Source organism: Camelus dromedarius, chromosome 29 (assembly GCF_036321535.1).
Source record: "Camelus dromedarius isolate mCamDro1 chromosome 29, mCamDro1.pat, whole genome shotgun sequence".
Taxonomy (NCBI): Eukaryota; Metazoa; Chordata; class Mammalia; order Artiodactyla; family Camelidae; genus Camelus; species Camelus dromedarius.
Genome location: NC_087464.1, coordinates 21000577 through 21027980, shown reverse-complemented (window position 1 = coordinate 21027980; position 27404 = coordinate 21000577). Strand labels below are relative to the sequence as shown.

The following is a 27404-nucleotide window of genomic DNA, read 5'->3' as shown; positions in this document are numbered from 1 at the left end:
AGGGGTTTCTCCCACCTCGCTCCTCCACCGCGCCCTGGACATCCACTGGCTCCGCTGGCCAATCGCCTGGCTCGTCTCGCGGCGGTGGGCGGAGCCCAGCGCAGAGCCGCGACCCGGAAGCCGCCGACCGGGATCTCCGGTAAGGGTCTTTCTTCTCCTTCGTTCATTCATAGAGTCACTGTTCTGGTGGGATGTTTGTCCTGCGCCTACTAGATGTCAATTATTCGTCTGACTTGGGGAACAGAGCTTCTCTCGCGGAGTTTACAGTCTCAGGGAGGGAGATAGGTCATTTACTCGTCCCACAAAGATTTATTTTTTTGAACAGCTTTTTTTATTGAGGTATAACTCATACCATAAAATTAACTCACTAATTTCGATGGTTTAGTTGTACCACCACCACCACAATCCCAGGTCCCAGAGACTACCAATCTGCTTTCCGTCTTTATAGCTCTACAAATATTTTTGAGTGCCAGCTAGGTGCCAGGCACCGTTCTAAGTGCTGGAGCTTACACTCCAGTAGGATAGAAAGGCACCAGTCAAGTATCACATAAACATGTCATTTAAAACTGTGAGAAGTGTCAAGACGCGAAAGTGCAAGGAGCTATGAGATGGCAAAATCAGGGGACCTGACTCAAATCTAACAGAGAGGCCAGAGAAGGCCTCCCTGAGGAAATAACACCCATTCTCACCTTCCTCCTCATCCTCTCCTCGGCAGCACTGTCCTGAAGCTCTACTGATCACGAGTCCCCTAGCTGAGTTCCAGGGCGATTTAGACCAAGTCTCCCCCACCCCAGCCTGGAAAAGTCTCTGTCCCGAGAGGAGCTATCCCTCCACCCAGAGAGGTGGTGAATTAGGGGCAGAAGTGATGGCTAAGGCTTTCATGAGATAACATAATTAAGTGCAGCTGAGTCTGTGGCCTTGTCAGGATAGAGGGATCTCATCAGTCCCTTCCCCTTGGCCTTTCCTCTCATCAGTCTCTGGCATTCCCACCCCGAAATGTTCTCCACAGTCCCCCTCCACCCCCTCCCCACTACTGCCCCTTTCCTCCCTCAGGCTTGGCCATTTATTTCGTGCCCAGACATTTGCCTCACCAGCCAACCTGTCCCTTCTAGTCCTTTCTCTACACAGTCCTCTCTGTCACTCACAGCCCTGACCAGGGCCCATCTGGACTCTAAAACCTCCTGGCTCTCTCTTGCATTCATCTCTCACCACTGTCTTTTTTCAGCCATATTTCCTACCTCTCCTTCCAGCCCCAAAGTCCTGGAGCACCAGCCGAATAGGGCTCCTGGCCAGCCCCCAAATGCTCCCCACATGCTGCCCACCCCACACTCATGCCTGAGTGCCCTCTTGCTCCACTTCCACCTGTTGAAATTCCAGCCACTTGTCAAGACTCAGCTCAGATGTTTGTTCCTTTGGGAATCCCCCCAAGACTAATCCTCATGTCCCTTCTCCCTACTCAGAGCCCCCTAGCACCTGGTTCCCACCTCTTCCAGGAACCTTATCATATTTTCTTCTGCTGTGAACCACTGAGATCTCCCTCAAGCCCAGAGACAATCTATTATGTCTTTGTTTCTGGAACATGGACTCATACAACAAGAGTACTTGCTGCTCGGTGATTGCAAAACAAATGCTACGTGGCTTTTTCCAGGGTCCATTTAATCTTCACAAATAACTCCATGAGGAAACTGAGGTACAGCTAGTAAGCAATGATGCCAGCGTTACACTAGGACGCCCCCTAATTACCAGGGCAGTTCTCCCAACTGCTAAGCTTCCCCTGGGGACGGGGGTCAGTCAACTCAAGAAAGGCTTTGCAAGAGGAGTCCCTCTCAGATCCACTGTGCAGATGCACTGTGAGGACAAAGAAATGAGTAAGCCCCAGCCCTACCCTCCAAGTCTAGTGAGGGAGAAACAAAAGAAAATCAGCCAGTGACAGGTGCTCTAGTTTGGGGTGGGGGTGGTTGGAGGGCACTGATTAGGGAAGATTCCACTATGGAGATGGCATTTGAATCAGTTCTTGAAGAGGTAAAAGAGGGCCATGAGAAGGGACCAGGGCCAGCAAAGACTTTGAGGCAGGGAAGTGTGGAATCCTCAGAAGCTGAAGTTCTTGGGACTGAAAGGATCTCAGAGGTTTCCCAGTCCAACTCCCTCAACAAGGTGCTCCCTGACTCTGGAGCAGCTGGAGGGATGTCAAGGAGAAAGCTACCTTGCCCTCAGCTGGGACCTTTACCCTGAGTCCGTTCACAGGCTCCAGAACCCCCAGGCTCCAGAGTTCCTCCAACATCAGGTCACCCTCCTCTGGAAAGCCTGTTTGTCCTGCCCCTTGCAATTCATAGTGTCCAGAGATCCCATCAGTGAGGGATTTTTGGACCAGATGGTGGGAAGACTTTGCCACTCAGGAGAAGGATCTAGAAGGTAAGCCCTTATTGGTGACTCCAACACTATCCAATCCAGGTGTGCTTCACTCTAAGAAAAAATTTTAATCAAGATGGCAATTTTTAAATTAATGAATCAGCAAAATAGGAATATAATTATTCAGAAACCAAAGGCATTAAAAATTTTTTTACGAAAGAAATACAAATTGATTTCAACAGACGTCCCTTAGTTTATTCCCCTAAATATTAAGACTTTAGTAAATAAATGGGCAAAGGACCTGAACCGTCATTTCACAAAGAAACACAAATACAGAAACTTGTAGAATGTCTAACCTTAACCATTATCAAGTACATGCAAAATTTTTTTAATTATAAGCTTTTACCCCTTTTATTAGAAAGTGTAAATAAAGTGCTAATATCCTATACTATCTAACTTATGGTGAAACTGCCATAGCTTTGACAGACCTTATAAACCGCGACAGTCTTTTTGGAAAGCAGCTTGGCAGCGTTTCTCACAAGCTATTAAACGTTCTTGCTCTTTCACCTAGTAAATCCACTCCTGAGAATCAAATCCCTTGAGAAATCTCCTAAGAAAAATCCACAAAGAAAAAGCCATCCCCACAAAGATATTTATTATAGGATTAGCTATAATTTAAAAAAACAGAAACATAGATAATTAGGAGGAAATGGTTATGTAATTTAGGGTAAATGAATTGAATGGAACACCATAGAATCCTCAAAAGCGATCATGATGAAGACTCTTTAGTATCTTGGTGTTTATGGTTTAATGTTCATGAAACAAATATATCAAAATTTAAAACGTTTTCTATTCTCTGCTATAACTTCTTTCTATATGTGAGCAAAGATTAGCAGGGGAACTACCTCTCGTCATAGTCTTCCTTCACTCAATAAAATCCAGCTCCCATCTCCCAGTTGCTCAGATCACAAGACTTGAAGGTCAGTTTGGTTTTCAAGATAGATAGAGAATTTGAGACTTCTTCCCACCTCCACTGCTTCCACCCTGGTCCAAGCCAGAGGCATCTCTCTGCCTGAATTAATGCAATAACTCTAAACTGGTCTCCCTGCTTCCACCCTTGCCTTCTTACAGTCCACCTCCTCCCTTAGGGATTCTGTTAAAACATAAGACAAATACACCCTCCTTTGCTCAAAATAGTGGTGACATCCCATCTCTCTCCAAGTAAAAGCCAACGTTCTGACACTGGCCCATGAGGCCCTACATCATCTGGTCTTGCTACCCCCTCTCTTTTGCCATCTCTTATCATTGTCCCCTTCATGACTCTCTTCTAGGTACACTTGCCTCCTTGCTGTTCTTTGATCAGACCACACCTGCTCCACCTCAGGGCCTTTGCACTTGCTGTTCCCAATGCTTGGAATGCTCTCCTACATGGCTTTCTCCCTCAGCCACTCCTCTTCCCCCCACCACTCCAGTCCCTGGCAACCACCAATCTACTTTATGTCTCTATGCTTTTGCCTACACTGGGCATTTCATATAAATGGGATTATACAATTTGTGCTCTTTTTGTGACTGGCTTCTTTCACTTCCAAATCAAATGTTTTCAAGATTTATCCATGTGTTTTGGAAAAAGCTCAGTTCTCCTCCTGTGTCTCTCCTTAACTCTCACACTACTACACACTCACAGTACTTCTGACACTTTGGGTCACCAAATTCTCTGTGACATCAGCTAGGGGTCCTACAATTTAACTCAATTCTGATACTATATACGTGGAGATAGCATCAGATCCCACAGGTTAAGGGCTCAGTCCCACAAGACTGCTCCTACCCAACTTGAGATACCAGTCACAAGTCCAGGCGGTCACCTTTGCTTCCGACCCGTGGGCTTTAAATCTCAGGTTCCCACCACCTCCTCCTCAGTTTTAACTAGTTTGCTAGAGCACCTTCTCAGAACTCTGGGAAACACTTCCATACATTTACCACTTTATTAAAGGATACAGGTCCCGAGCACAGGAGATTCTGTCCCTGTGGATTTGGGGTGCTTCATCTTCCTGGTACATGGATGTGGTCACCGACCTGGAAACTGCAAACCCCACACTTTCGGAATTTATATGGAGGCTTCATCACATAGGCATGCTGGATCATAAACTCCTTTTCCAGCCCTTCTCTCTTCCCAAGAGAATGGGGAGCAAGACTGAAAATTCCAAGCTCTAATTTATCATGCCACCAAAATATAAAGTTCAGCTGAGTAAATTTGAAGATCTAGCTGGCTTTCGTCAACGATTCATGAATTGGGCAGCATCCCACCTGGGAAGCAGAAAGGAGTGCCTTGCTGACCACTCTATCAGGTCGGGCCCAGAGATGGGGTCCCATCCCCTACCTCAGAGGAGCCCCACCCTCTGAGCACCCAGGCAGGTACACAAAATCACCCCAAGAGGAGGCACACACTATACTGTGAGGCTCTCGGCCCCTGCTGGTCTGTCCATCCTGCACAGAGACACTTGCAATGTTTACTGACCAAACAGATGAACTGCCACTGACTGTACTTCCCACCCTTCAGTGGCACTGGGAGGGCAGTCTGGGCCTGCAGAGCCACTGCCCCATTCCAGGCCTCTCCAGACTTCCACACTGAAAACCAGACTCATCACTCTCGCCCCTAAACTGCCCTCTCTGCTGTTCCCCACCTTAGCCAAGGGCCCCATCACCTGCCCAGTTGGCTGCCAAAACCTAAACTATGATGTCACCCTCAAAACTCCTTCATCACTCATTCAAAAAAGGTCTTCTGTGCATCTGCTATAGTCCAGGCCCGTGGCTAGGCACAGGGGAGGAAGCAGTGACACAGGGGAGGGGAGGTCCCTGCCCTCTAGGACTTTAGAGTGGTTCTCAACACTGTCAGATAGGAACCGCCCCCCCAACTTTAATAAATATTTTGAATATCCTCTTAGTATTTGAGAGGAAATAATACTCCTCCTTCAAAAAAGATAGACACAGGCTACATATTCATTCATCTACCGAATATTCGTGAAGAATCTATGATACGTAAAATGCTGGAGATATAGGAAAGTTTAAGACAAGCCGTTCAGTGCCAGGACAGAGGCCAGGCCAAATAAGGGGCTGTGAGACATATACGTGTGTGTATGAGATGAGGAGACCAGAGTAGAAGCTCCCAGGATATAAACAGCCGCTATGTCAGGGGACAGGCCTAAGATAAGTGCTCTCTAAGCAAAGATAAGACTTCAGGGAGGAATGAGGTTTGAATTGCCCCTAAGATAAGACTCAGATGAGCCAGGAAAGGTAGCAGGTCATACCAGAAGGTGGCCTGAAGCTGAAAAAAAAATAAAGGTAGATTAGCAAAAGATTTGAGGGTGGGACTGGTGAGTGGGCCCGTGGGGCTGCTAGAAGAAAAATTTACTGTAGGAGATGTTCTCGCCCAGGCCTTGGGCCCCGAGCACTACATCTCTACCATCAAGCTTTACTTAGATTCTAAATCCTAGACTAACAACTTGCAGATCAATGACATTTCAGCACAAAGAATAGCAGATAGTGAGGAGGAAGGACCTTGGAAAGAAGGAAAGAAATCAATGTTTTATTATATTTCCTCAGACCCTTTACCTCCTATCCAGTTCACTCCTTGGACATTTTGTAGCATATATCCCTCTTGTTTTCCTTCCAAATTTTGCAAAGTGCCAGGCACCACTGTGGCCTCCTCAAACTACCCCTTGTGATGTTCTGATGTTACATCATTTACAAATCCTGCAACTGACTAGGAGTTGGCCTGATGTTACATCATTTACAAATCCTGCAACTGACTAGGAGTTGGCCTGCTTTAAACAGTGGTAACCATATGTTCCCTTGCCCCTAGACAGTGTGATCGAAGACAGCCAGGACCCAGATTTAAATCCGCCCATCACCGTCTGCGTGACCTTGGGCAAGTCACTTTTTCTGAAGCTATTTCTTCATCTGTGAAATGTGACAACAATGTCAAACTCTATTGATATAAGAGGTATTCACGGAATAATCATATTCAGTAAATGTAAAGCATCCCACATAATCCTGGGTGCAGAATGGGTAATCAGTGCTTCTTCTCTGTCTGTCCACTTTCCCCTCAAACAAACACACACCCTGTCTTTCTCAGGGACCACACCCAACATCTGGGAGCAGCAGAAGCATGATTTGGAATCAGAGAATGAAGTGAGAGTCTTGCTTTGCCCCTTCCCAGCTGGGTGGCACTGGGCAAGTCACTTTGCCTCTCTGAGCCCTGGGTTTCTTATCTGAAACTTGGAAATTGCATGCTATGCTCCTCCTCACAGCACTGTTGTAATAGCGCAAGACAGAAGGCCTCATTTAGGGCAATGACAATAGCGATCAAAGAGGAATTGTTGAGAGAATATTCCAGTCAGGTTGGTTGCTTCTATCTATCACCTGTAAGAGGAGGGACTCCCAGAACTGAAAATCCAGTCCTCTTTGTAGAAGTTCTGGCTTTTCTGCCTGAAACACTTGGCATGCAGATGAGCAGCATGTCAGCATTTGTGAAAGAATGTATCAGAACAGGATCTGAAGTCACAGAACTCTGGCCTATTCATGGGCAATAGGGGAATCTAAGATGTTTGTTAATAGTGACTATGTGGTTTGGAGAGGATTTCATGTCCCCAACTCTAATGTGGGAGAAAGGGGAAGTACACATGGAGAGAATCTTAGAAAGGCCTGTCTCTCCTCTAAAACTCCACATTCTCTGAATCGTCACACATCCTGCATTCTTTCCCATGGCTGTCCACTATAAATGTACAATACAAATGAAGGATGGTGAGGCGGCCTCTGAGGGCTGGTCAGCAGTCCCCTGGGCTTCTGAATTGTTTCCTGCCCATCTGATAGCAATTGATTATGCCTCTGATGACTTGCCTTATCAACAGGGAAGCTTGTCTGTTTAGTTGCTGGCTGCTGTTCTCACCAGAGGGCGGCAGAATGATGTTGGAAAACCCCAGCCAGGAACCTCAGGTACAAAAAAACACCAGGGATCATTTGCCCATTCCTATTGGAACCCCCAACCTCCAGCCTAAGCAACGATTCTCAAAGCATGGCCTGGGGGCCCGCAGCATCAGCATCACTTAGGAACTTGTTGGGCATTCACATTCTTGGCCACCCCAAGCCTAAGTCAGAATCTCTGGGGGGTGGAGCCTCCCAAGTGATGGTGATGCACCTCTCAGTGGTTAAATAAACAAACCACCTACTCTAAAGCATGAAGCCCTGGCCTCCTCATCAAAGTCCACGAGTGGGCTGAGCCAGGGCTCAAGTCCAGCTCAGGCTCTTCTCCCTTCCAGCCGTGGAACCCTGGGCAAGTTACTGAAGGACTCTCAGCCTGTTTCCTCCCCCGTAAAATGGAGGTAGTATCTATTGAATCAGCTGTTCTGGGGTTAGAAGCATCAAATGTGTGAGCTGGACCCCTGAGAGGTACTTAGCTGTGGTTCTTCTTGCTGCAGTGAATGGCGTTTACTTAAAAGCCCCAGAAAATGCCCTGGCTTTTGTCACAGTTAGTCTCTAGACACAGTGAGTCCTTTAAACCCTCTCAAGTCTCAGTTTGTATCCAAGGGCTCAAAGAAAGGCAAGCAAATCCTGTCCTCCTCCCTAAGAGACCCAGAGGGCTGAGATGCCCTGTCCAGGCCCCAGCCAAAGGCCAGATCATATATAAAACAGATAAGCAAGTTTATACTGTATAGCACAGGCAACTATATTCAGTATCTTGTAGTAATGAAAAAGAATACAAAAAGGAATATGTACGTATATGTATGACTGAACTATTATGTTCTACACCAGAAACTGACACAACACTGTAAACTGACTATACTTCAATTTTTTTTTAAAAAGCAAAGAATGTTGGGGGGGGGAGGCCAGATCAGTTTCCCCGGGGCCTGGCCGGCAGGGGCCTTCAAAGTCATTTCGACTGACCCCACTGCTTGTCCGCCGAGGGACGGGGCCCAACCCAAGGTCCCACGGTGAGAAGCCGGCAGAGCTGGGCCCCAGCTGGATCCGCGGTCCAGGGCTCTCCCTCTGCTCCTCGCAGACGTCCCCCGCTCCAAGTCAAGGGGTGCCAATATCACTCCACTCGCCCCGACTACACCCCTCAAATGGATTTGCTCAGGCCCTGCACCCTCACCACCGCGCCACCCGGGCTGCGGGAGGCCGGAAGTTCCTGGGTCCGCCCAGCAGACGCCGGTGCCGGCGCCAGACTGACCGAACAGCGCCTCCCGGGCCAGAGCGCCCCCTGGCGGGCCTGCGGCGCCCTGCAGCTGGGAGCCGAGCGCCCGCCCTCTTCCCGCCGTGGGGCGGAGTCGCCGCTGCTCGGGGTCCGTTCCCCGCCTCCCAGGCCCCCGCCCCGCCCCCTCTGGGTGGGCTGCGGGGCGCGGCAGGGCTGGGCGGCAGGGCTGGGCGGGGCTGCGCGGCCGGCGGCCGTCGGATGCTGCCGGCCGCAGGGCTGGCGAGGGCCGCGGGCTCGGGGCTCCGGCGGCCGCTGATGGGAGGCGGCACCCGAGCGGGCGAGCGACGGCGCCGCGGCCACAATGGGGAACAAGCAGACCATCTTCACCGAAGAGCAGCTGGACAACTACCAGGTGAGCCCGGCCGCCCCGGCCCCCGAAGCGGCGCCTCTCGGCCCCTCCCCTCTTTTTTCCCCACGCTTGCCGAGGCCTCCCGAAAGCCGGTTCACCGGGTTCAACCATGCTTCTGCTTTCAATTCGACCGTGACCTTGGGTCGGTGACTTCTCTGAGCCTCAGTTTCCCCACCCCAGGAATGAGAGCGCTTTCCAGTTAGATTCTCACAGGCATGCCTCGCTCCGGCTTCCCCTTCCTCTAGCTCTCTCATTCAGACTTCTTACTCTTGGCCGCAGACCGGACCCGAACCCTTCCCTAACCACACATCCCAGCGCCCCCTTTGGCGCGGAGAGGGAGTCATTAAACGTGGGCTGGAGGAAGTACCCTCCACCCCCCTAAACCCAAGAAGCAGCTCAGGAGAGTGAGTTTCTGCAAAGCGGAAATGAGCTGGGTATGAGTGAGGTGCTTCAGCCCCCGAATGCGATTGTAGGTTGGGGGTGTCTCGTTATCCACTGAGATCTCTCCCTCCTGCCCCAGCATGGAAATAACTGGAGCAAGAAGACAAGCCAGATACTAGTCTTACGTGGTCACCTCTCCAAGCTCCCTCAGGTTCCCAGCAACCACCCCCTTAGACTGTTCTAGGTCCCTCTGCCTCCAGAGCCAGGGAGCTGTCCACATCAGACCCCAGTGCCCTCCCATCCCTGTACAAACTTTTCCGTGGTTGCAGGATGGAACACAGCCTCCTGTCTTGCCCAGAGCCCTGGCCAGCCTGCACAGGTCCCTTCCCTGCCCTGTGCACTGCAACCACCCCAGAACTACCCGTGTTTGCATGACACCAAGCTCTTTGCTCCCTCTCTCTGCCCATGCTCTGGGGTGCCTAGACTCCAGATGATCTGGCTTATCCTCCCAGGCCCAACTCTGATGCCTCTTTCCCATCTCTGCCAGGCAGAGGGGGCTGGACCGTGTTGTTGCCTGTGTGGAGTGTGCTTGGGAGAGGTGAACACCAGCAGGGCCTCCGCAGTCTCCTGTTGCCTTCGTGAATATTTACTTTAGAATTGAACTTGAAGTGTGGGTTCTCTGATGTGGGCAGAGGTATAATAAAGTCTCCTTTTCCTCCTAAAATCCCTGATTGTCGATGACACAGATTTCTCAGTTCCGCGTGAGGCCCTGAGAAGGACTGGGGGTGCCATGTAACCTCAGATGCCCTGTGTGCATCAACTCATTGGGTCATCACAGCGAGGTGGATTATTAGCCCCATTTTACAGGAGAGTAAACAAAGGCTGAGGAGCCATTCAGTACCCTGCCCAGGAGGGTTCACATGAGAATTTGGGAATTGTGGATCTAAGTGTCACTCCTTTTGTTGGCGATGGGGCTATGTGTGGTCTTGGTCTCAAAGGCACTCACTGTCTGCGGAGACAGAGGATGAGAGGCAGGCTGTGAGTGTGCCGTAGGGGAGAGCACCAGTGGGCAGTGGGAGGCCAGGAGGGAAGGTGGGCTTGGCTTTGATCAGTTTAGAAATAGTGCCGCACTTGCACAGACCCTTGAAAGATAGAATTTTGCCCATCAGGGCCCAGAAGGCGGCATTCCAAGGCAGAGCGACAGCTTGGGTAAAGGCTTGGAGGTGAGCCCATGCTCAAAAGAGTAGCCCCGTGGGGGTGGGGAGCCTGGGTTCCCACTCAGACCAGCCTGGCATTGGGTTACCCTTCGGAGGCCGGCCCACTGCTGGGTTCTGATCCCTTTGCCAGAAGCAGGGCTCAGTGGGAGAAACAAGAGCTGTGAAACCTAAGAGCCCCACATCTCCCTCCCTGGGACTCTCCAGCTGGTCAGGACCAGCTGGGGGTGACCCCTGAGTAGCAGCTGCCCCTCCCCCAACTGATCCCCAGGGATTCCTGTCCCTTTCCCGGGTCCCCAGGTGCCAGTGATTCCCAAAGTTCAGATTTCTTCCCCGACCACTTCTCTGTCTTCCAGATCCATCCCCCAAACCCCTCAAACTCCCAAGTCCATACCCCAGACCCCTCAAACTCCCCAGGACCCACTGCTGCTCCTCCAGCTGGTCTCTTTGCTTTCGCACAGCCCATGTTTTAGTTAAGAACAAGTCCTGTAACCCGGCCTCTTTGGGGCTCACCTGGGGATCCCCTCCTCCATCTCCACAGCCGGGGCCCTGGGCCTGGCCTCTTCAGTCTCCCTGGGACTGCTGCCTTGCCCACCCCTCTCTCTGTGCCCTCTGGCTACCCGCACGCTTCTGCCACAGTCCCTTAGTTTCCCACTCCGCCCCCTTCCTTCCCTTCTTCCCACTTTCCAGTGTGCATCACCGCTGTGAAGCAACTTTCCCTTTAAAAATAATCCCTGGCCCAGGAATCGCATTGTACGTGTATTAACCAATCCCCTGTTGCTGTGGGTGACCCTGGGGAGTTGCTTGTAAGTAGGTCATGAATGCCCAGGGCAGAAGTGCAGGGTCAAGGATGTGAAGGATCTTTCTCAAACACCGATGTGACCCTCTCCTTTTCCTATAATTCCACGGTGTCTTGGGGTAATAGCCCGAGCGGAGTCCAGAGCAGAGCTCACCCCAGCCTGGTCTGGGCTCAGCCAGCCTCCAGCCTCATTCTTACTCCCCTCCCCTGGCTCCCCTAGTTCCAGGCACACTGAAGGGCTTCTAGCCAAGCATGGCCTCACCTGTGGCCTTGTTCTCCTGACACCCTCCCCTCATCTCTTCACCAGCCCAGTCTGGCCCATTTTTCTGTCCAGGCCAGGCCTCACCTCTTTGGGATAGGCTCTCTGATGCCCTCCTCCCATCCTTCTCGTGGTCACAGAATGGCTTATACCCACTCATCACTGTCTGTTTACACTCCATCCTCCTTCCTGTGTGTCCGTTGTCCAGGCGCAGAAGAGGCAGTGGAGAATATTGTATGAATGAATGGATGAATGAGTATTTATTAAAGCACAGCTCTCAGGAGGGGAAAGAACTCCAGGGATTCTGAAGTCCTGAGTTCAAGTCATGGCTGGGCCATAGATGCTGTAGGCCTCGGTAAGCTCCTGTCCTCTTCTGGTCCTCAGTGTCCCCACCTCCACAATGGGAATCATTACTAGCCCTGCTGTGCTCATGTCACAGGGCTGCTGTGGGGATCAGTTGAGCTGTGTGACAGTTAGCTGGGTGGTGCTGAGGCCTGAGCTGGCAGAGCTGGATGGGGAGTTTACTCCAGCTGGGACTGGCTGTGGCTCAGCTCAGGACCCCTGGCACAGGCACGCCAGGCATGTGGAGATGGGAGGCAGGGTGGCTGCCTGGACAAAGTACTCGAGTTGAGCTCTGGAGCATGGAAAGAATTTGGACCAGGTGGGGAAGGCACTCCAGGTGGAGGATAGGAGGAATACAGGCTTGGAGGAGAAACTCCAGCTTCAACTGGCATAAATCTGAGCTTCTGCTATGAAAGCTCAGCCTGCCCTGTTTTCTGCTGCGAGTCCTGAGGGCCCACGTCTTCTGGACTAGGCTCCCTCCTTCCCTTCTGCCCGCCCCTCGTGACCCTAACCTGAGCCGGGATTCTACCCTCAAGATCTATCCCTGTAAACTGTCAGGGGCCAAGCAGTGACGGGGCATTTGTTCTCGGTGGAGTATAAGAATTCCTACAGACCTATGGCTGTAGCTTCCTGTGCAGCTGAGTATGTGGAGGGGGCTGGGGATTTTGTTTGGTGTCAGAGTGGGAGCAGACTCCGAGCTTTGGCCTCTAAAGAGATGCCTTTGGGACATGGGGTAGTGGGTGGAGCTATTGCACACAAGGTGGAGAGAACCCTGCAAGCTGTGGCCCGTAGGCTTCCTGGACGTTATCTCATTTGCTCCTCTCACTGCCCTCTTCAGAGAGGCAGTATCCCCATTTTACAGATGTAGAAACTGAGGCTCCGAAAGGCAAATGATTTGCCTAAGGGTCCAAAACAAGATGAGAATTTGAATCTGACTACTAAACCTTTTCCTCTGCCACGCTGCCAGGCTACTCAGAACCCTGAGAAGCTTTTAAGGCACCTGCCATGAGCTGCCTCCCTGGGGTGAATTCCAGGGAAATAAGTCGACAGAAGAAAAAGCAAAACATCGGTCGATAAGCAGGTTCATGGCAGCTTTATTGGTCATGTTGAAAACTGAGAAACAGCTGTGGCTAAATGTTCAGAAAGAGGAGGAAGGTCAGGTTATGCAGGGCCAATGCTTTCCATGAGATATTCCACAGCCAGTGAAGAGATAATGTAACTGCCTTGGAAGACTTATATGGAAAAATCTGATCACTCATCCCACCAGCCTGTACTGAGCAGGCACCCTCTATCAGATACAGGAATACACAGCGGAAGCAGGACGTGGAGTGGTTGGTGTACAATGGTCCTAGGTGGGCTGTGATTCTGTTTACAGTCAGTGGGCACTGGGCAAGAAGCACGTGGGCCTGAGTTCTAGCCTAGCCCTCTGGTCTGCAAGTGCAACTTAGGGCAAGCTATTCAGCTTTGCTGAACCTCAGTTTTCCCATCTATAAAATGAGGAGATACTGCCTCCCCCCGGCATCTCCCCCGTAGTCTAGTGATGAGAATATTTAGAGCCCCAGTGGACCAGCCCAGTGTAATCATGGACTGGTTGTGGTGTGGTTCTCAACCTGGGCTGCACATTGCAGTCACCTGATGGCTTTAAAACTGCTGATGCCTGGATCCACCTCAGGGATTCTGGTGTAACTGATCTGGGGTCATTTGGAAGAGGGCACAGGGAGTTTAAACAGCTCCCCAGGTGATCTGCTCTAGAGCAGGGCCCTCACACTTTAGCAGGATCAGCATCACCAGCAGTACTTTTAAAATGCAGGTTCCTTGGTCCCACCCCGCAGAGTTTCTGCTTCAGTAGGTCTGGAGAGGAGCTTGAGAATCTGAATTTCCACTGAGTCCCAGGTGATGTTGATGCTGCTGGTCCAGGAACCACACCTTGAGGACCAGTGCTGTGGACGGATGTAAGTAACTGTGATAAGGGGCCAGGGTCATGTGAGAAGCTTCTGCATCTGTTGCTGATGGAACCCTCAGTCAGAACCCAGATATTGCCTTTCTAACCCAGGGGATGGGAGAGAGGAGGGGAGAGGGAGGGGGAAGAGGATAGGTCAGTGGAAGGAGAGCAGAAGCCAGACCTCTCCCCATTCCCAGTTACATGCTGGTTGGGAGCGCCGTGGCCCTTCTCGCTGGGCAGCTTCATGCTGTAGAACCGGCCGTGGGGCCGAGAGTGGTCTGTACCTAGAAGGCCCCTGCCTGCTCCAGGTTTCTGGGGTCTGCTGAGAAATCAGCCTACCTGGTCTCCAGCCTGTCTGAGTCTTCGGCCTGCGAGGCAGGGAGTTTTCTGTTTGTGCTGGGTTGAGGGGGTGGCGGGGCACTGCTTGAGCCTCTCCTGGCTCCTACAGAGCAGCTCTCACGGAAGGCAAAGCCTTGCAACCCCAGGAGAAGCCTCTGTGTTTCCAGGAAGGGTAAGGCAGCATGGGGGTCCTCGGTCTAACTCCTGCCCAGCAGCATGTGGCTCCGGACAGACTTGTGCGGCTAACTGGGGCCTGGAAATTGCCATCAATTCTCTCTTCAGCTCTCCCTTGGGGGCCCAGTGGAAATACTGGATGTGCATCCTGCCGGCCTCCTTTCTCGGGTCCTCCTCAGTGTGCAGTCCAGTTGCCCCGGTGCTTGGGGCTCCAGGTCTCATCCAGGGCAAGCCCGGCTGTCTGTGAGCCCAGGCGCGGCCACTAGCCCCTCAGCAGAGCCAGCTCTCGTCCGCACACTGCCCTGGGAGGCCCCACCGGCTCTGGGCTCTGCAGAGCCTCAGGGGCCTCCTCCCTCAGGCTGCAACACCAGGCAGACCTCAGGGGATGAGCACAAAAGCCCTTCATGCTCGGGCACTTTCCAGAGTGCTGGGTCCTTTTCCCCTCCCTAATTCCCATGAAGCTCGGCATAGTAGCCATCGTCACTAGGCAGGCCGAGCTGTGGATGGAGGCGTGACTGTGGGAGGCAGATGAGTTTACAATCTGGGTGGCCTCAGGCTGAGTGCTGCCCCCACCCTGAGTCACACCTGCCTGCGGGCCCCAGCAGCCTCCTCGCTGGCCTCTGTCCAGATGCTGCCAGTCCCCCACTACTCACCTTCCTCCTCCCCTCTCCTCCTCATCTCCTTACTTCCCCCAACCCCAGCCTCTCCACTACCTTCCCCAGGTGACCTCATTGATTCCTGTGGCTTCAGATGCCAGTTAGGCACTGGTGCCTCCTTAGTCTGTGTGCCTGGAACGCTCAGTCTCTGAGCATGGGGCTGCTGCCCGCGGCTACCCAGGACACACACAACTCCAGGAGGCCCCGTTCTCAGGGGCTGTAGCGTGGCCAGAGCCCCCTGCAGCTGGGCAGCACCGTGGCTCTGCCAGTCCTCACTCCTGAGTCTGTCCTCAGTTGTCTGCCAGCCACTTGCCCCTGGTGTCAGTGGCATCCCCCTCTGAACTCTCCATCCGCCTCCCAAATGCCCTCCCTGACACATGCCTCCCAGCTACCCAAGCCATACACTCAGTTCCCTAGGTCAGGCCAAAAGCTTCAGGAGGCAATTTCTAGACCCACTAGACTGCTCCCCGCATTGGGCTGGGGCAAGGAGGGGTGGTGGTGACCCTTCTGCCCCCAGCCCGGGGCTGGCTGTTCGTGTGGCTCTGAGGAAGGGAGGAAGGAGCCCAGGCCCCCTACAAACGACTGTATGTGTGTTTTCCCTCCACAGGACTGCACCTTCTTCAATAAGAAGGACATCCTCAAGTAAGTGTGGTTGGTTCTTCCCTTGGAGCTGGGGCGGGGCCGGGGACCCCCAGGGTGGGAGCTGCTCTAGTGGAGGAAGAGCTTTCGCCTCCATCAGCTGCCATGTGCCGGCTGCTATGTGAACTCAAGAACTTCCCACCTCTCCCTGGCCCAGATCCAGAATTCTGCCAGGAACGGAACATCTACTCACTGTGTGCCCGGCTCCGTGGTGGGCGGTTTCAGGAACATTTTCATTTAATCCTCACTGTGCCCTTGTAACAGGAGAACCCTTTTATCCCCACTTTACAGATGGGGCTAGCAACTTGGCCAAAGTCCCCCAGCCAGGGGCTGAAGACCTGGCCTCTGACTCCAGGCTTCATGCTATTTCACTACATCCTGGGACCTGTTAGACTCAGGGTCCCTAAGAGCACTCTGGCTCTGATGTCCTCCCACTCCTGGGAGGTCCAAAAGTCAGGGGCATGGCAGGCAATGCCCCCACTGTCCCTGAGCTGTCCACCAGGGGTCTCTTCCCTTTCCAAGACAGTCCCTATCTTTGGGGAGGGGTGGGCCTAGACAGGAGAGATGAAGGGGGGTGGCAGCCTCAGAGCCCCAGGCCCAGACGGTGAGCAGGATTCACAGAATGCCCGGAAAGCTGCCCCATGGGCCTTGCCACGCCCCCTGCTTGGGCTATCGGGTGGCACTAAAAGCCATGGTCTCAGGATCACTTTCTCTGGAGGTCGATGGCAAGCTGGGGCCAGAGCCTGCTACAGCTTCCCAGGGGAGCTGTGGTTTGTCATTGCCCTTACCACTCTGCTCAGACGGTGTCCCTCAGTCCTTCTTCTCTGTCCAGGCTGCTTGTCCAGCCTGGCCCCTGGGTGGGCAGGGATGCCCGCTTCTACCACCTGGAGAGGCAGGGGGAGGGGCCAGGCCCCAGGCCTTGGCATCAGCAGACCTGGGCTTTACTCCCACTTCCCAGCTCGGGCCTAGGACAAGCTTTAAGCCTCGCTGAGCCTCTGTTTCATCTATGAAATGGAGATAATGATACCTACCCTCATTGCACTGCTGAGAGGCAGCAATGCTGGGGTGTGGTAGCTGATAAATGGGATCTGGTCTATAGCTTGAGTGATGGGCGGGGTAGGGTTCCATTTGGTCAGATGGTCCTCAGAACTGTAATAACGGCCGTCGCCCCCGGCATTCCTGTGGCATCTTACCTTCCAGGGTTCTTGGCACAGATCCTCATTTAAGCCTCACCACACTTACCCTCTGTTGTGGGGAGCTCCCACCCTCCTGACCTCCCACCTTTGTAGATGCCAAGCCCAGGCAGCTTATCCTCTGAGGCCCATGACCACTGCTGTTCTGGCAGCAAAAGCCTGCCTGCAGGCCTTTGCACTGGCTGTCCCGCTGCCCGGAGTGCCCTTTCTCGTCTTCCCACTGCATCGCTGCATGTCCTTCGAGACCCACTCCAGAGTCATCTACCCTGTGAGCCCCTGACTCTGCCGTGCCCCCAGCTCTCAGGCAGCTGCTTTTGCAGCCTTTTAGGGGGCTCTGTGGGCTCATGGCTCAAGTGGCCAGCTTCCCCAGAATCGGAGTCAGGCAGGGCGCAGGCTCCCCACGCCTGGCATCGGGCGCAGCACCTGTTAGTCACCAGTGAGCACTCGAAGAGTGTGTGGGCGGAGGGGAGAACATTCCAGGCTAGGAGCAGTGGGTCAAGGGCACAGAGGTGCTTCACCCCTGCCGAGTCCCCAGTGGTCTGACTGAGAGCAGCAGGGTTGCCCATGGGGAAGGAGGGTGGCTCAAAGGCCAGGCCAGGAAGTGGACTCAGGGGGTAACCATGGTCTCTTAGTAAATGGTCATCCCCAGGCAGGGGTGGCGGTCTGTGCGGGGGTAGAGTGATTCCAGCCTCTGTAGTTCAACCCAGGCCTGGGTCCAAAAAGGGGAGAAAGGGCCCCTCCTGGCAACTGGACACCTCTCCTGAGTTGCCCACCGCCTGCTCTGTCACTGGTTCCTCCAGGCCCTACCTCTGTGATGGCACCTACTGGGGACCCAAGGGACTTTGCTTTCTATGCAAAGTGGTCATGTGGAGTGGGGGAGGGGATAAAGCCCCACTGAGAGCAAAGCCCTGAGATCTGCTCCCCACTGTGTAGCACCTGCCACGTCTCAGTTGCCACATCTGCAGCGTGGGGTTACAGCGCTCCCTGGAGCTGCTTTCCCACATCCCAACCCCAATGGTTCTGGGTGAGCTGCACCCTGAGCACTGACCAGATGTCAGGCAGGAAACCTGAGCAGCAGGCTCTTCTTTGCAGCTTGGGGCCCAGCTCTCTGGCTGCCTTGGGGCAGTGAAATCGGGTCACAGACACCCCTTGGGCAGTTCCCCCCTCCCCCTATCCAGTTACTCCCTGAGGCACGGCTCTTCCACCCCCCATGCAGCCCCCATTCAGCCACCTTCTTTTCCAGAGGTAACTCCCCCTGGCCCCCAGTTAGCTTGTGCTCTTCAGAGAGGGGGACTGAAGCCCTTGTCCCTCAGACAGCACCCCCAGGGTGATTAGTGTTTGCCTGTTTGTTACTTTATTGTCTATTTTATTTTCTCAACCATTGAAAACTTACAATCTATTTTAATTACTTCTCATTTTTTATTTTACCTGTGACATGTGATGATTGTAGAAAAGTTAGAAAATAAAGCCAGTCAAGAAAAAACAAAAAATTACCTGTAATCCTACCACCTAGAAATAATAAGCATTCATCTTGCAGTATAACCTTTGGGTATATATCGTGCCAGTATTTTCCCTTTGAGTGTGTTTATTGAAAATTTAGATCATATTGTTCCGTAATTGGCTTTAAATTGCTTTTTCTTAGGCAGCTTGTAAAAATAGACAAGATTAAATAAACGGTCTCATCACCTCCTCAGTTTATTTAGTTGGATATTTCGGCTTTCATTGTTTCAGTGTTACAGTCAGCACTGCACATCCTCATGACACCATGACACAGAACCCATACCTCTGGGATCATTTCCTTAGAATACATTTCTTACAGAGATTTCTGGATAAAAAGTGTGTACATTTTTAAGGCTTTTCATTTTTATTGCTAAATTGCCCTCCAGGGGTGTTGAGCTGTGTATGAGTCCCCAGCTCCCTACTTTCTCAGTCACACTGGCTGTTATGTCTCTCTTGTCTTCTGTCCCCAAATCAGTTATTGAATTTCTCAAGAGTCTCAAACTCAGCTGCCCGCAGGGGCCAGCATGCACTGCAGCTCAGTGAGGCCACCCAGCCTGGTGGGGGCGCCTCAGGACTGGGATTTGCAGAAGTCCCTGCGCCTGAGCGCCAGCTGCCTGTGTTCTTGGGGAAATCCAGGTTTTCCTTGTAAAATTGTTTAATTTGTAAGTGTTGGCAACTACATTTTAAATCATTATTTTAATTATTTTACATGAAAATTAGACATGACTCTGGACCACCAACCAGTCTGCGACTTCCAGAAGAATCCATCTTTTCCCCAACGACTTCAGATGCTGCTTGTCATGGATGAATTCTCTTTTAGGTCTGGGTCTGCCTCTTTTACGCCAGTGTCTGTTCCGTATGGTGTTACTTAATAGCTTTAAACTATGTTTTGACATCTGATGGGGCAAACATCTCCCCAGTTACTTTTTTTTCAGGATTTTTACCCCATTCTCCTATATTTACTCTTCCAAACAGACTTCTGAATCTGGTTGGCAAGTTCTCAAATCTTTTGCAGATTTCAACTAAGACTATTCATTTTACAGGAAAATGAAGAGAAGATTGTCATCATTATAGTAATAAGCCTTTCCAATCAGGAAAGTCATCTCCCTCCCTAAATATTTTCCATCCTTTGGTAAAGTTTCATAGTTCTCTCTGTACACATTTCATGTTTTTTATTTATACTTCGTTGTTCTGGAGGTTTTGAGGGGAAGGGCTGTATGATGAACTAGATTTAGTTGTATGTATTTTTGAATTGGCAAATGCTGTATTGTGTAGAAGAGCTCTGTGCGCTTTCTCATTCATATAGTTTTAAAATTGATCATTTTTGGTTTTCTAGCAAATAAAAACTTGCCTCCTCCTTTTTAATATTTAAATACACTGTTTTATTTTCCTGACTAATTACATGGACTGGCACTGGCCTTGGGGAGGAAATATTATTTAATGATGGTGACAGTAGGATTTTGGGGGAATGTCTGTAGTATTTTTATCATTTAAGTGTAATGTTGAGTGTTGATTCGAGGAAGAGAGTATCCTTTTGTTACTGTTTTACTAAGGATTTTAAGTTTTTATTGTTTTTTTAAGAATTTTAAGTTTTTAATTGACAAAAATTAGTATATACTTTTAAAATACTTTTTTATTAATAAATACTCTAAAACGTCAAACAATTCAGAGGGAGGTAAAGCAGTAAGTGAAAATTGGCCTCCCTTTTATCACCCCAGTCCCGTCTCACAGGGACCAGCAGTGTAAACATGTGGTGTATACTTTTCAGATATTTTTCTCTGTCCATATAACTACCTAGTCATAAATGGAGCTATCAAGTTGATCAAAAGATTTTTTTCTGCCTATTAATGTGATTTATAATCATCGATTTCCAAACATTGATCCATCCTTGCATTCCTGGAATAAATCCTGATTGATCCCCATGTGTTACTCTTTCAAATACTATTGGACCTGATTTACTGATGTTATTTTATAAGATTTTTGCGTCTGTCTGTGGAAGTACCTCTGGTCCATTTTGGATGCCACCTACTAGGTTCTGGGGTTCTTACTAACTTCCTAAAATAAACTGGGAGGCTTCGACGTTTTTGCCCCTGCTCTGGAACGATTCAGCTAGCATAGGCATTATTTCTGCTTCTGGAACGCATGATAGGACTAATATGTCAATCTTGAATTCAGTAGTGCCCTTTATTGGGAGAAGAGGGTGACAGGAATTCAGTTCTTTGACAGTTTTTGGAGTTTCTACCACGCTGATTCATCTTTCCAAATTCTCCTTGAGTTTTCCTTAAAAAAAAAATTCAGTATCACTTTAGTCATAGAGTCAGAACAGATCTGTGTCCCAGGGCAAGAGCTGGCCTTCCCACCTGTGAAGACACCTCCCCAACTCCACCCGCACCCACGGGCCTTCTCCCAAATCCCCCCTTCCAGTGAGCCCCTGGCCCTGCAGGCGGCACGCTGATAGCTCCCAGCTGAGGGCCAGGTGGTTTACTAGCATCATCCTTTTTAATACTCACGTGTGAGGAGGGTGGGGCAGTCCTCATTCTACTGATAGGGAAATCTATTCTCCAGTGGGTTAGCCCCCTTGCCCAAGGCCACGCAGCTAGTGAGAGGTGTAGACAGGGCTCTAACCTCAGTCTGACTTCAAGCTCCTCCTGCAGCCACCCCACATAATTTTGGAAGTGTAAGCCAGCCACCAGAAACATCCCAACATTACATCCCCGTATGTCAAGGTCAAGTGGGAAATGTAACCGTCACAGATATGATGGGCCTGTCAAAAACACATGAAACCAGATGCACAAATGGTGACACATAGTCCTGGTTCCATGTTTGGGGACAGAAATAAGAAAGGCAAATTTTTCCTCAGTGCCAAAAATGACATCAAACAAAGCCCTCGAATGCCCCCTTGTGGAGAGTCCCGGCGTGATCCCGTCACCCTGGTACCTCCTGACCCACTTCCAACCAAAGGACAGGGTTTGGGTTTTCTCCTTCCAGCTCTGTTTCCAAGCCTTGGAGCTTCCTTGTGGTTTCAGGCCCTTTTACAGGAACACATGACTGGCCAAGTGCGCTCGTGGCATTTGCTCGGCGTTTGCCCTGGTGCTCTGAACCAGGTGCTGATGTGCTGGCCTGGGTGGCCTGGCTTGCAAGAGGGGGCCAAGGTTGGAATCCAGAGGGCTGGCTCTGGGAGCTGGGAAGGCCCTTAAGCCCTGAGCTTCAGTTTCCTCACCTGAGAAACAGGGGACTAATAGCTACCTCTTGGGGTGGTTTGGGGATTAAATTGAGTATGGTAATCCACATAGGATTAACCCAAAGCCTGGAGCATACACCAAACGGTGGTGGCAGATGTTACCTGTGTGAGCCGGGCAAGCAGTCACGTGCTCTGCTGGGCAGCTGGGCTTGTGTTCCAGGGCCTCCTGAGCAAGGCGGGAGGGTGGGAGAGAGCTGGGGACCTGACCCATCATCAAGGAGGGCCAGGCCCAGGGCAGCGGGCTGCGTCTGCACCGCTCCCATCTGTAGAGAGGTTATGGATGGCCCATTCTCAGGGGCTTCCCAGGACGTGGGGGCCTCTGGAAGCTCTTCCAGAGACCGAACCCTCAGGCCTACTTTGGGGGCAGGGGCAGCACACTGAGCCAGGGCTTCAACAATGTCAGGAGTGGGGAGTGGCCCAAGCGGCACGGGGAAGAGTGGTTAAGAGTTTCTGCCCTGGGTTTCCAGTGCTAGCTTCCAGCCACGATCCCTGATACTTCCTAGTTGTGCGGTGGTAGGCAAATCAGTCTTAACCTCTTCAGGCCTCAGTTTGCTGAGCTGTGAAGTGGGATCACAGTGCATCTGTCTGCATAGACCTGAGGAGGAGAATTAAAGAGGTGACATGCCTGGCACATAGAAGACTGTTACGAGAGCCCAAGGAACGACAAATAAGATCTGATTGCAGGCCTTGGAGGGGGAGGGGCAGTGGCAGTGGTGGTGGCAGTGGTGATGGTGGTAAGGACCAGGACACAATCTGGTTATCAGCACTGGAGCCTGGGCAGAACCTGCCTCCCTTACATCCCACCATGCCCTGTGGGCAGAGCAGGTGGGCTCCCCAGGCCTCTGGCCAAAGTGGGTCTATAGTATGGGAGGTGGGGAGCAGGCAGGGCGATTCTGGGCCCCTGGGGGCCTGGGGGTTGTACCCCCACCACCACTTTTTCTCTGTTTCCCTTGCAGGCTCCATGCACGGTTCTATGAGCTGGCCCCCAACCTGGTCCCGATGGACTACAGGAAGAGCCCCATCGTCCACGTGCCCATGAGCCTCATCATCCAGATGCCGGAGCTCCGGGTACGTGAGAGGCCACTGCAGCCGGGCAGAGTAGGGGATGGGCAGAGCAGGGGAAGCAGCTGGAGAAGGCTGGGCAGGTGGGCTGGAGGCTTGGGGAGTCCGCTCCTCTGGATGGGCAGGACCACAGAGGCACCAGACCTGAGTTGAACCCCAGCTCCACCCTTTGTGGCTGTGTTGCCCTGAGCGGATTGCTGAACCTCTCTGTGCCTCAGTTTCCTCATCTGCAGCCTATGAATAAATGAACTGAGTGTGTGGGACTCCGTCAGGGTGCTGTGGTGGGTGCTTCCCCACCGTCTGTGGGGCTGTCGGCCTGTACCCATCTGCTCGCCCCTTTGTGAAGCAGCCAGACTGCTGTCCTTGGCAGACCTTGTTTGTGTCTGCTTTATAAGATAATTTTTCACTCTCCTCCTCGTCTGGCTGTGGCCTCTGACGGTACAGTCATCCATAGCATCACCTCACACTTTAACGGCACAGGAATCACCTGGGGATCTTGCCAATATGACAGTCAGTTTCAGTAGGTCTGGGGCGGGGCCCAAAGCCTGTTTTTCTAACAAGCTCCCAGGTGAGGCTGATGCTGCTGGTCCTCAGACCTCAGACCTCAGACCACACGTGTATGTGACATGAACGGCCCACTTCACAGCTCCTTACCTACCATACACGTCAGGTGCACGCCAACAGTAAGAAAGCACTTGGGCACTTGGGGCGCAGCCCCACATTGCTGTGGGACTTTGCAGACAGTCCCTCGCCAGGCCTCCGACGTGGGACTCTGGGGTCATGGTATCCTCTTGGGATCCACGTGGCCTCCACTTGGGGCCTGAGTCCCGGCGGCGACCTCAGTCCTGAGGGAACCTGCACCCTGGTGACTGCTGGGGTTTTCTTCAGGAGAACCCCTTCAAGGAAAGGATCGTGGAGGCTTTTTCTGAGGATGGGGAGGGGAACCTCACCTTCAACGACTTTGTGGACATGTTTTCCGTGCTCTGCGAGTCGGCTCCCCGCGAGCTCAAGGCAAACTACGCCTTCAAGATCTACGGTAACGAGGGCCTGGAGGAGGGGCAGGGGTGCTGCGGGCGGTGGCGGTCCACAGCCCACCTCGTCACTGCTGGGGACACCAGGAACACCCGGAAGGGTGCCTGTCCAGCGCGGTGGCCAGTGTGGACAAACAGTACATGAGAGACATCTGCAGGGTCCTGAGAGTGGAGGGTGGGTGGTTAATGTGAGAATTCACACGTGGTGACATTCCAGCAGGGCCTGGGTGTCACAAGAGATTGTTGACAGGAGAATGGAGGCAGGCGCACCTGTGAAGACCTCAGGGAGGCACGAAGTGTGGGGCTTGGTGAGAAGGTGGGGAGAAGAAGGTGGTGGGATGAGGGTGGCATGAGTCCGGAGAGGTCACAGGGGCTGGGCTGTGAGGAGCCAGCCAAGGAATTTGGGGTCCACTGCGAGGTGGTGAGGCCGGGTTGGGAGGGAGACTCCCAGACCCCAACCCCTCCCCATGGTGCCAGAGGTCGCGTGGCCTTATTTCACCCCAAGCCCAGGGCCCGCAGTCTCACTGGCCACCAGGGGGCGCCAAGCACCCGCGAAGCCCTTGGTTTCGGCTACAGCAATAGGAGAGACCATCACACAGCGGAGCTCGTATGCTGAGCCCACCGTGAGCCTGGCAGCCGGCGGGGACTGTGTCAGACCCTGGGACAGTGCTCAGATGGGAACCCTGAGGCCCAGGGAGGGTCTGGAACTTGTCCTGGACCAGAGGAGCCATGGACAAACCTGTCCCCAGCATCTTTGATCAACCAGGGGATCCAAAGGCAACAGGGCCTATTGGGCTATTTTTTCATCTTGTAGTTGTCATGTTTATTTCAGGGACTTTGGTCTACATGCAGCTGTACACCCACATTGCGTTTGCACACCAGAAACAGTACCTACCTTGTCTACCCTCCACAAACTGCCCTAAGTTTCAAGTAAAAAGCTTCTTGAATTCCACCCATCACCCCTCTAATCTTGGACCCCATGGCACTGGTCCTGGGAAGGGCTGTAGTCTGCCGGAAAGGGGAGTGCAGACCACACAGCTGGGCAGGCCTGGGGACAAGTGAAGGGAGAAGTGGGGCTCCCCTGCTACCCTGGTTGGGGGTGGAATGGAGAAAGTCACCTGGGACCTGGGGTTTGGTGCTGGGGGTACTGGGGCCTGACCTCTAAGCAGGAATCACCTGTTTCCTGGACCTCAGTTTCCTCTTATAAATTGCGCACAGGAGTCATCTTGCCAACCCAACAGGAATGGAGCCAGCCAGCTAGTCAGCCAGCAGGTCTCTCTAGAGAGCATACTGGGTGCCACTGGGAGGGCAGAGATGAATCCCACCTGGCATTTGCCCGGGGACCTTCACAGGCCAGTGTGAGGATGGGCCCTACGGCGCCATTCAAGAGCTTGGGCTCTGGGGTCCGACAATGACCAGGGATGTGACCTCAGGGCACTTGTTCTTTCCAAGCCTCTGTTTCTTCATCTGTATAGTGGGATTCTGACTGTACCTACCCAACCGGCATGCGTTGAAAATTGAGATGGAGCCTGCAACGCTCACGTTGGCAGTTACGCTCTTCATCACTGCCGTTAATGCCAGGGTTTGACCAGTGGGCAGGGGAAGCCCTTATGTCTACGAAGCACCGCCTTTCCCCCAACCAAGAGGAGATGTTTGAGCCAAAACTTGAAGGATGAATGGACTCTGCTAGACAGATAAATGGGAAGGGCCCTCCAGGCACATGCAAAGATCTGATGTTGGGATGAAAAACAGTCGCATTCCCTGTGATGAGCCTGTTTAGGGCTCGGCCCCCGAACGTCTTGCTGTGCTATGGGCAGTGGCAGTGCCTTTTGCCAAGTAGAAGGAAACCTTGTTCCCCACTCTTCGTGTATAAAAGCCAGCCCCGGGGCCTCCCTCTAAGGGGCTTCTGAGTCTTCTGACCTGTGTGTCTGGCTTGGGCCAGAGATAATGTGGTACGGTTTAGAAAATGTGAGCCTTGGCATCAAACAGGCCCCGGTCAGAATCCCAGCTTCCCCTCCAAACAGCCGTCTGACCTCCATTCAGTCACGTGGCCCTTCTGGGCCTTGGTTACCTTAGCTGTAGAGGGAACTCAGGGTCCGCCGTGGGGCAAGGCCAGAAGGGCCATTTGGCCTGGGCCTGCAGTTCCCAGGAAGGCCCAGGTCTGGACATCTGAAGTGTCTCAGGCTAGGGCTGGGCTTGCTCTCATGCTGGGGGTTTGCGCAGATTGTGAATGTGGATTTGTTGAAGGAGGTGTTTAAGAGGTCCTTGTGGGTGAGCCCCCTGGGTCCCTGTCAGCTGAGGACAAGGGTCCAGTGTCCCCAGAGTGTGTGCATGGAGAGGCCGGCAGGGGTACCTGGTGGGACCAGCTCAGAGGACAGTGGCCTGAGCGTCTCCGCCCCCGCCCCACAGACTTCAACACTGACAATTTCATCTGCAAGGAGGACCTGGAGCTGACGCTGGCCCGGCTCACCAAGTCGGAGCTGGACGAGGACGAGGTGGTGCTCGTGTGCGACAAGGTCATCGAGGAGGCTGACCTGGATGGCGATGGCAAGCTGGGCTTCGCCGACTTTGAGGACATGATCGCCAAGGCCCCTGACTTCCTCAGGTGCCGCCCCTGGGGCCAGCTGGGCAGGGCCGACCTGAGCGGGGGCTGCGGCCGGGAGAACCCGTGGGCACTGGGGCTGTCACCACTCAAGAGAGCAGTGATGCCTGGCCAGCCTCTGCAGGCCAGGAGGCCATAAGTCACATTCCAGGCCCACTCCCCTCAGTGTGTGACTGGGAAGTCCTCTGTCCTCAGCTGGGCTGGCTCTCACATGAAGGATAAAGACCTGGGGCCCTTCGGTCATGTTGGGGGTTGGATTCCCTAGGTCCAGCCAGTCCGCCAAGCCTCCCTTCCCTCATGTAGATTTTTGGCGTCCTCTGCATCCTATCCAGGGCCCCTCACCTCCTCTTGCTCTTTCTCTTTTTCCAGCACTTTCCACATCCGGATCTGAGGACAGTGCCAAGGTAGCAGAGGCCCAGAAGCCGACCACCCAGCTCTGCTGCCTACACGAGTGTGACCTCCAGGCTCCCCAGGAGAGGAGCTGTGGCCTCCGGGGTTTACACCCAAGAACATTTCCTTGGCCCTTTGAGCAAAAAATCCTTAACCAGGCAAGGGGGGATGTGAGGAGCAGGGCCCTTCCCAGTCCCCCTGTGGTCCCTTCACAGGCCCTCCCTCTGTCCCCTACCACCTTCCCAACACCCCAGTCCTCTCCCCGTCAGACATGGCCCCACTGGGAGGGAAGGCAGGACACCTAACAGGGCCGGGCTGCTGACTTGCTCAAGTGCTGGGCAGGTGCCCTGGCTGCCCAGGGCAAAGTGAAAAAAGAAAAAGAAGACAAGGGTTTAACGAGCTATGCAATCTTTCTCCAAAACCCACAGCTGGAGTACACCCCGGCCCCTCCTGTCCCTTCTCCCCTGACCCTTCCCAATGTGAAGCTGTGTAAGCAGTCAGTCCAAGGGCTCTGTCCCTGTCTCTGTCCAGGTCCTGAGCATGGTTCATACTCCATATGAGCCACTCCATCCACCTTCCCCAGCGACATGGAATCCTCACTGGTGTGTGCTGTCCACAGATTTGTGAATTCCTGGTAGTAAAACACTTTCATGTCACCATGTTCTCTGTGTCTGCCAATGTTAGGAAAGGTC

At 52.7% G+C, this 27404-nt stretch overlaps 1 protein-coding gene across 10 annotated transcripts; it reads left to right on the top strand.

Annotated features, from left to right (window-relative positions):
* Window positions 1-36: 36 nt before the first annotated feature.
* On the top strand, window positions 37-27368 carry CIB2 (calcium and integrin binding family member 2). Of its 10 annotated transcripts, none has more exons than XM_064480664.1 (8): window positions 122-139; window positions 13776-13895; window positions 15662-15696; window positions 19107-19206; window positions 22584-22695; window positions 23578-23725; window positions 26130-26325; window positions 26692-27368. In XM_064480664.1, the coding sequence occupies exons 2-8, from the start codon at window positions 13840-13842 to the stop codon at window positions 26711-26713; spliced, it is 669 nt and encodes a 222-aa protein (XP_064336734.1). In that variant the 5' UTR covers window positions 122-139; window positions 13776-13839; the 3' UTR covers window positions 26714-27368. The 10 variants fall into 10 exon arrangements, with proteins under 10 accessions (XP_031296592.1, XP_031296595.1, XP_064336734.1 ...); XM_064480663.1 differs by lacking the exon at window positions 122-139 and adding an exon at window positions 8828-8951; XM_031440726.2 differs by lacking the exon at window positions 122-139 and adding an exon at window positions 8992-11956.
* Window positions 27369-27404: the final 36 nt, after the last annotated feature.

Coding starts and splice junctions, on each gene's coding strand:
- CIB2 (XM_064480664.1), top strand. CDS start 13,840: ATGTTGATGCTGCTGGTCCAGGAACCACACCTTGAGGACCAGTGCTGT. Junction 15,697..19,106: donor AATAAGAAGGACATCCTCAA/GTAAGTGTGGTT, acceptor CATGAAAATTAG/ACATGACTCTGGACCACCAA. Junction 26,326..26,691: donor AAGGCCCCTGACTTCCTCAG/GTGCCGCCCCTG, acceptor CTCTTTTTCCAG/CACTTTCCACATCCGGATCT.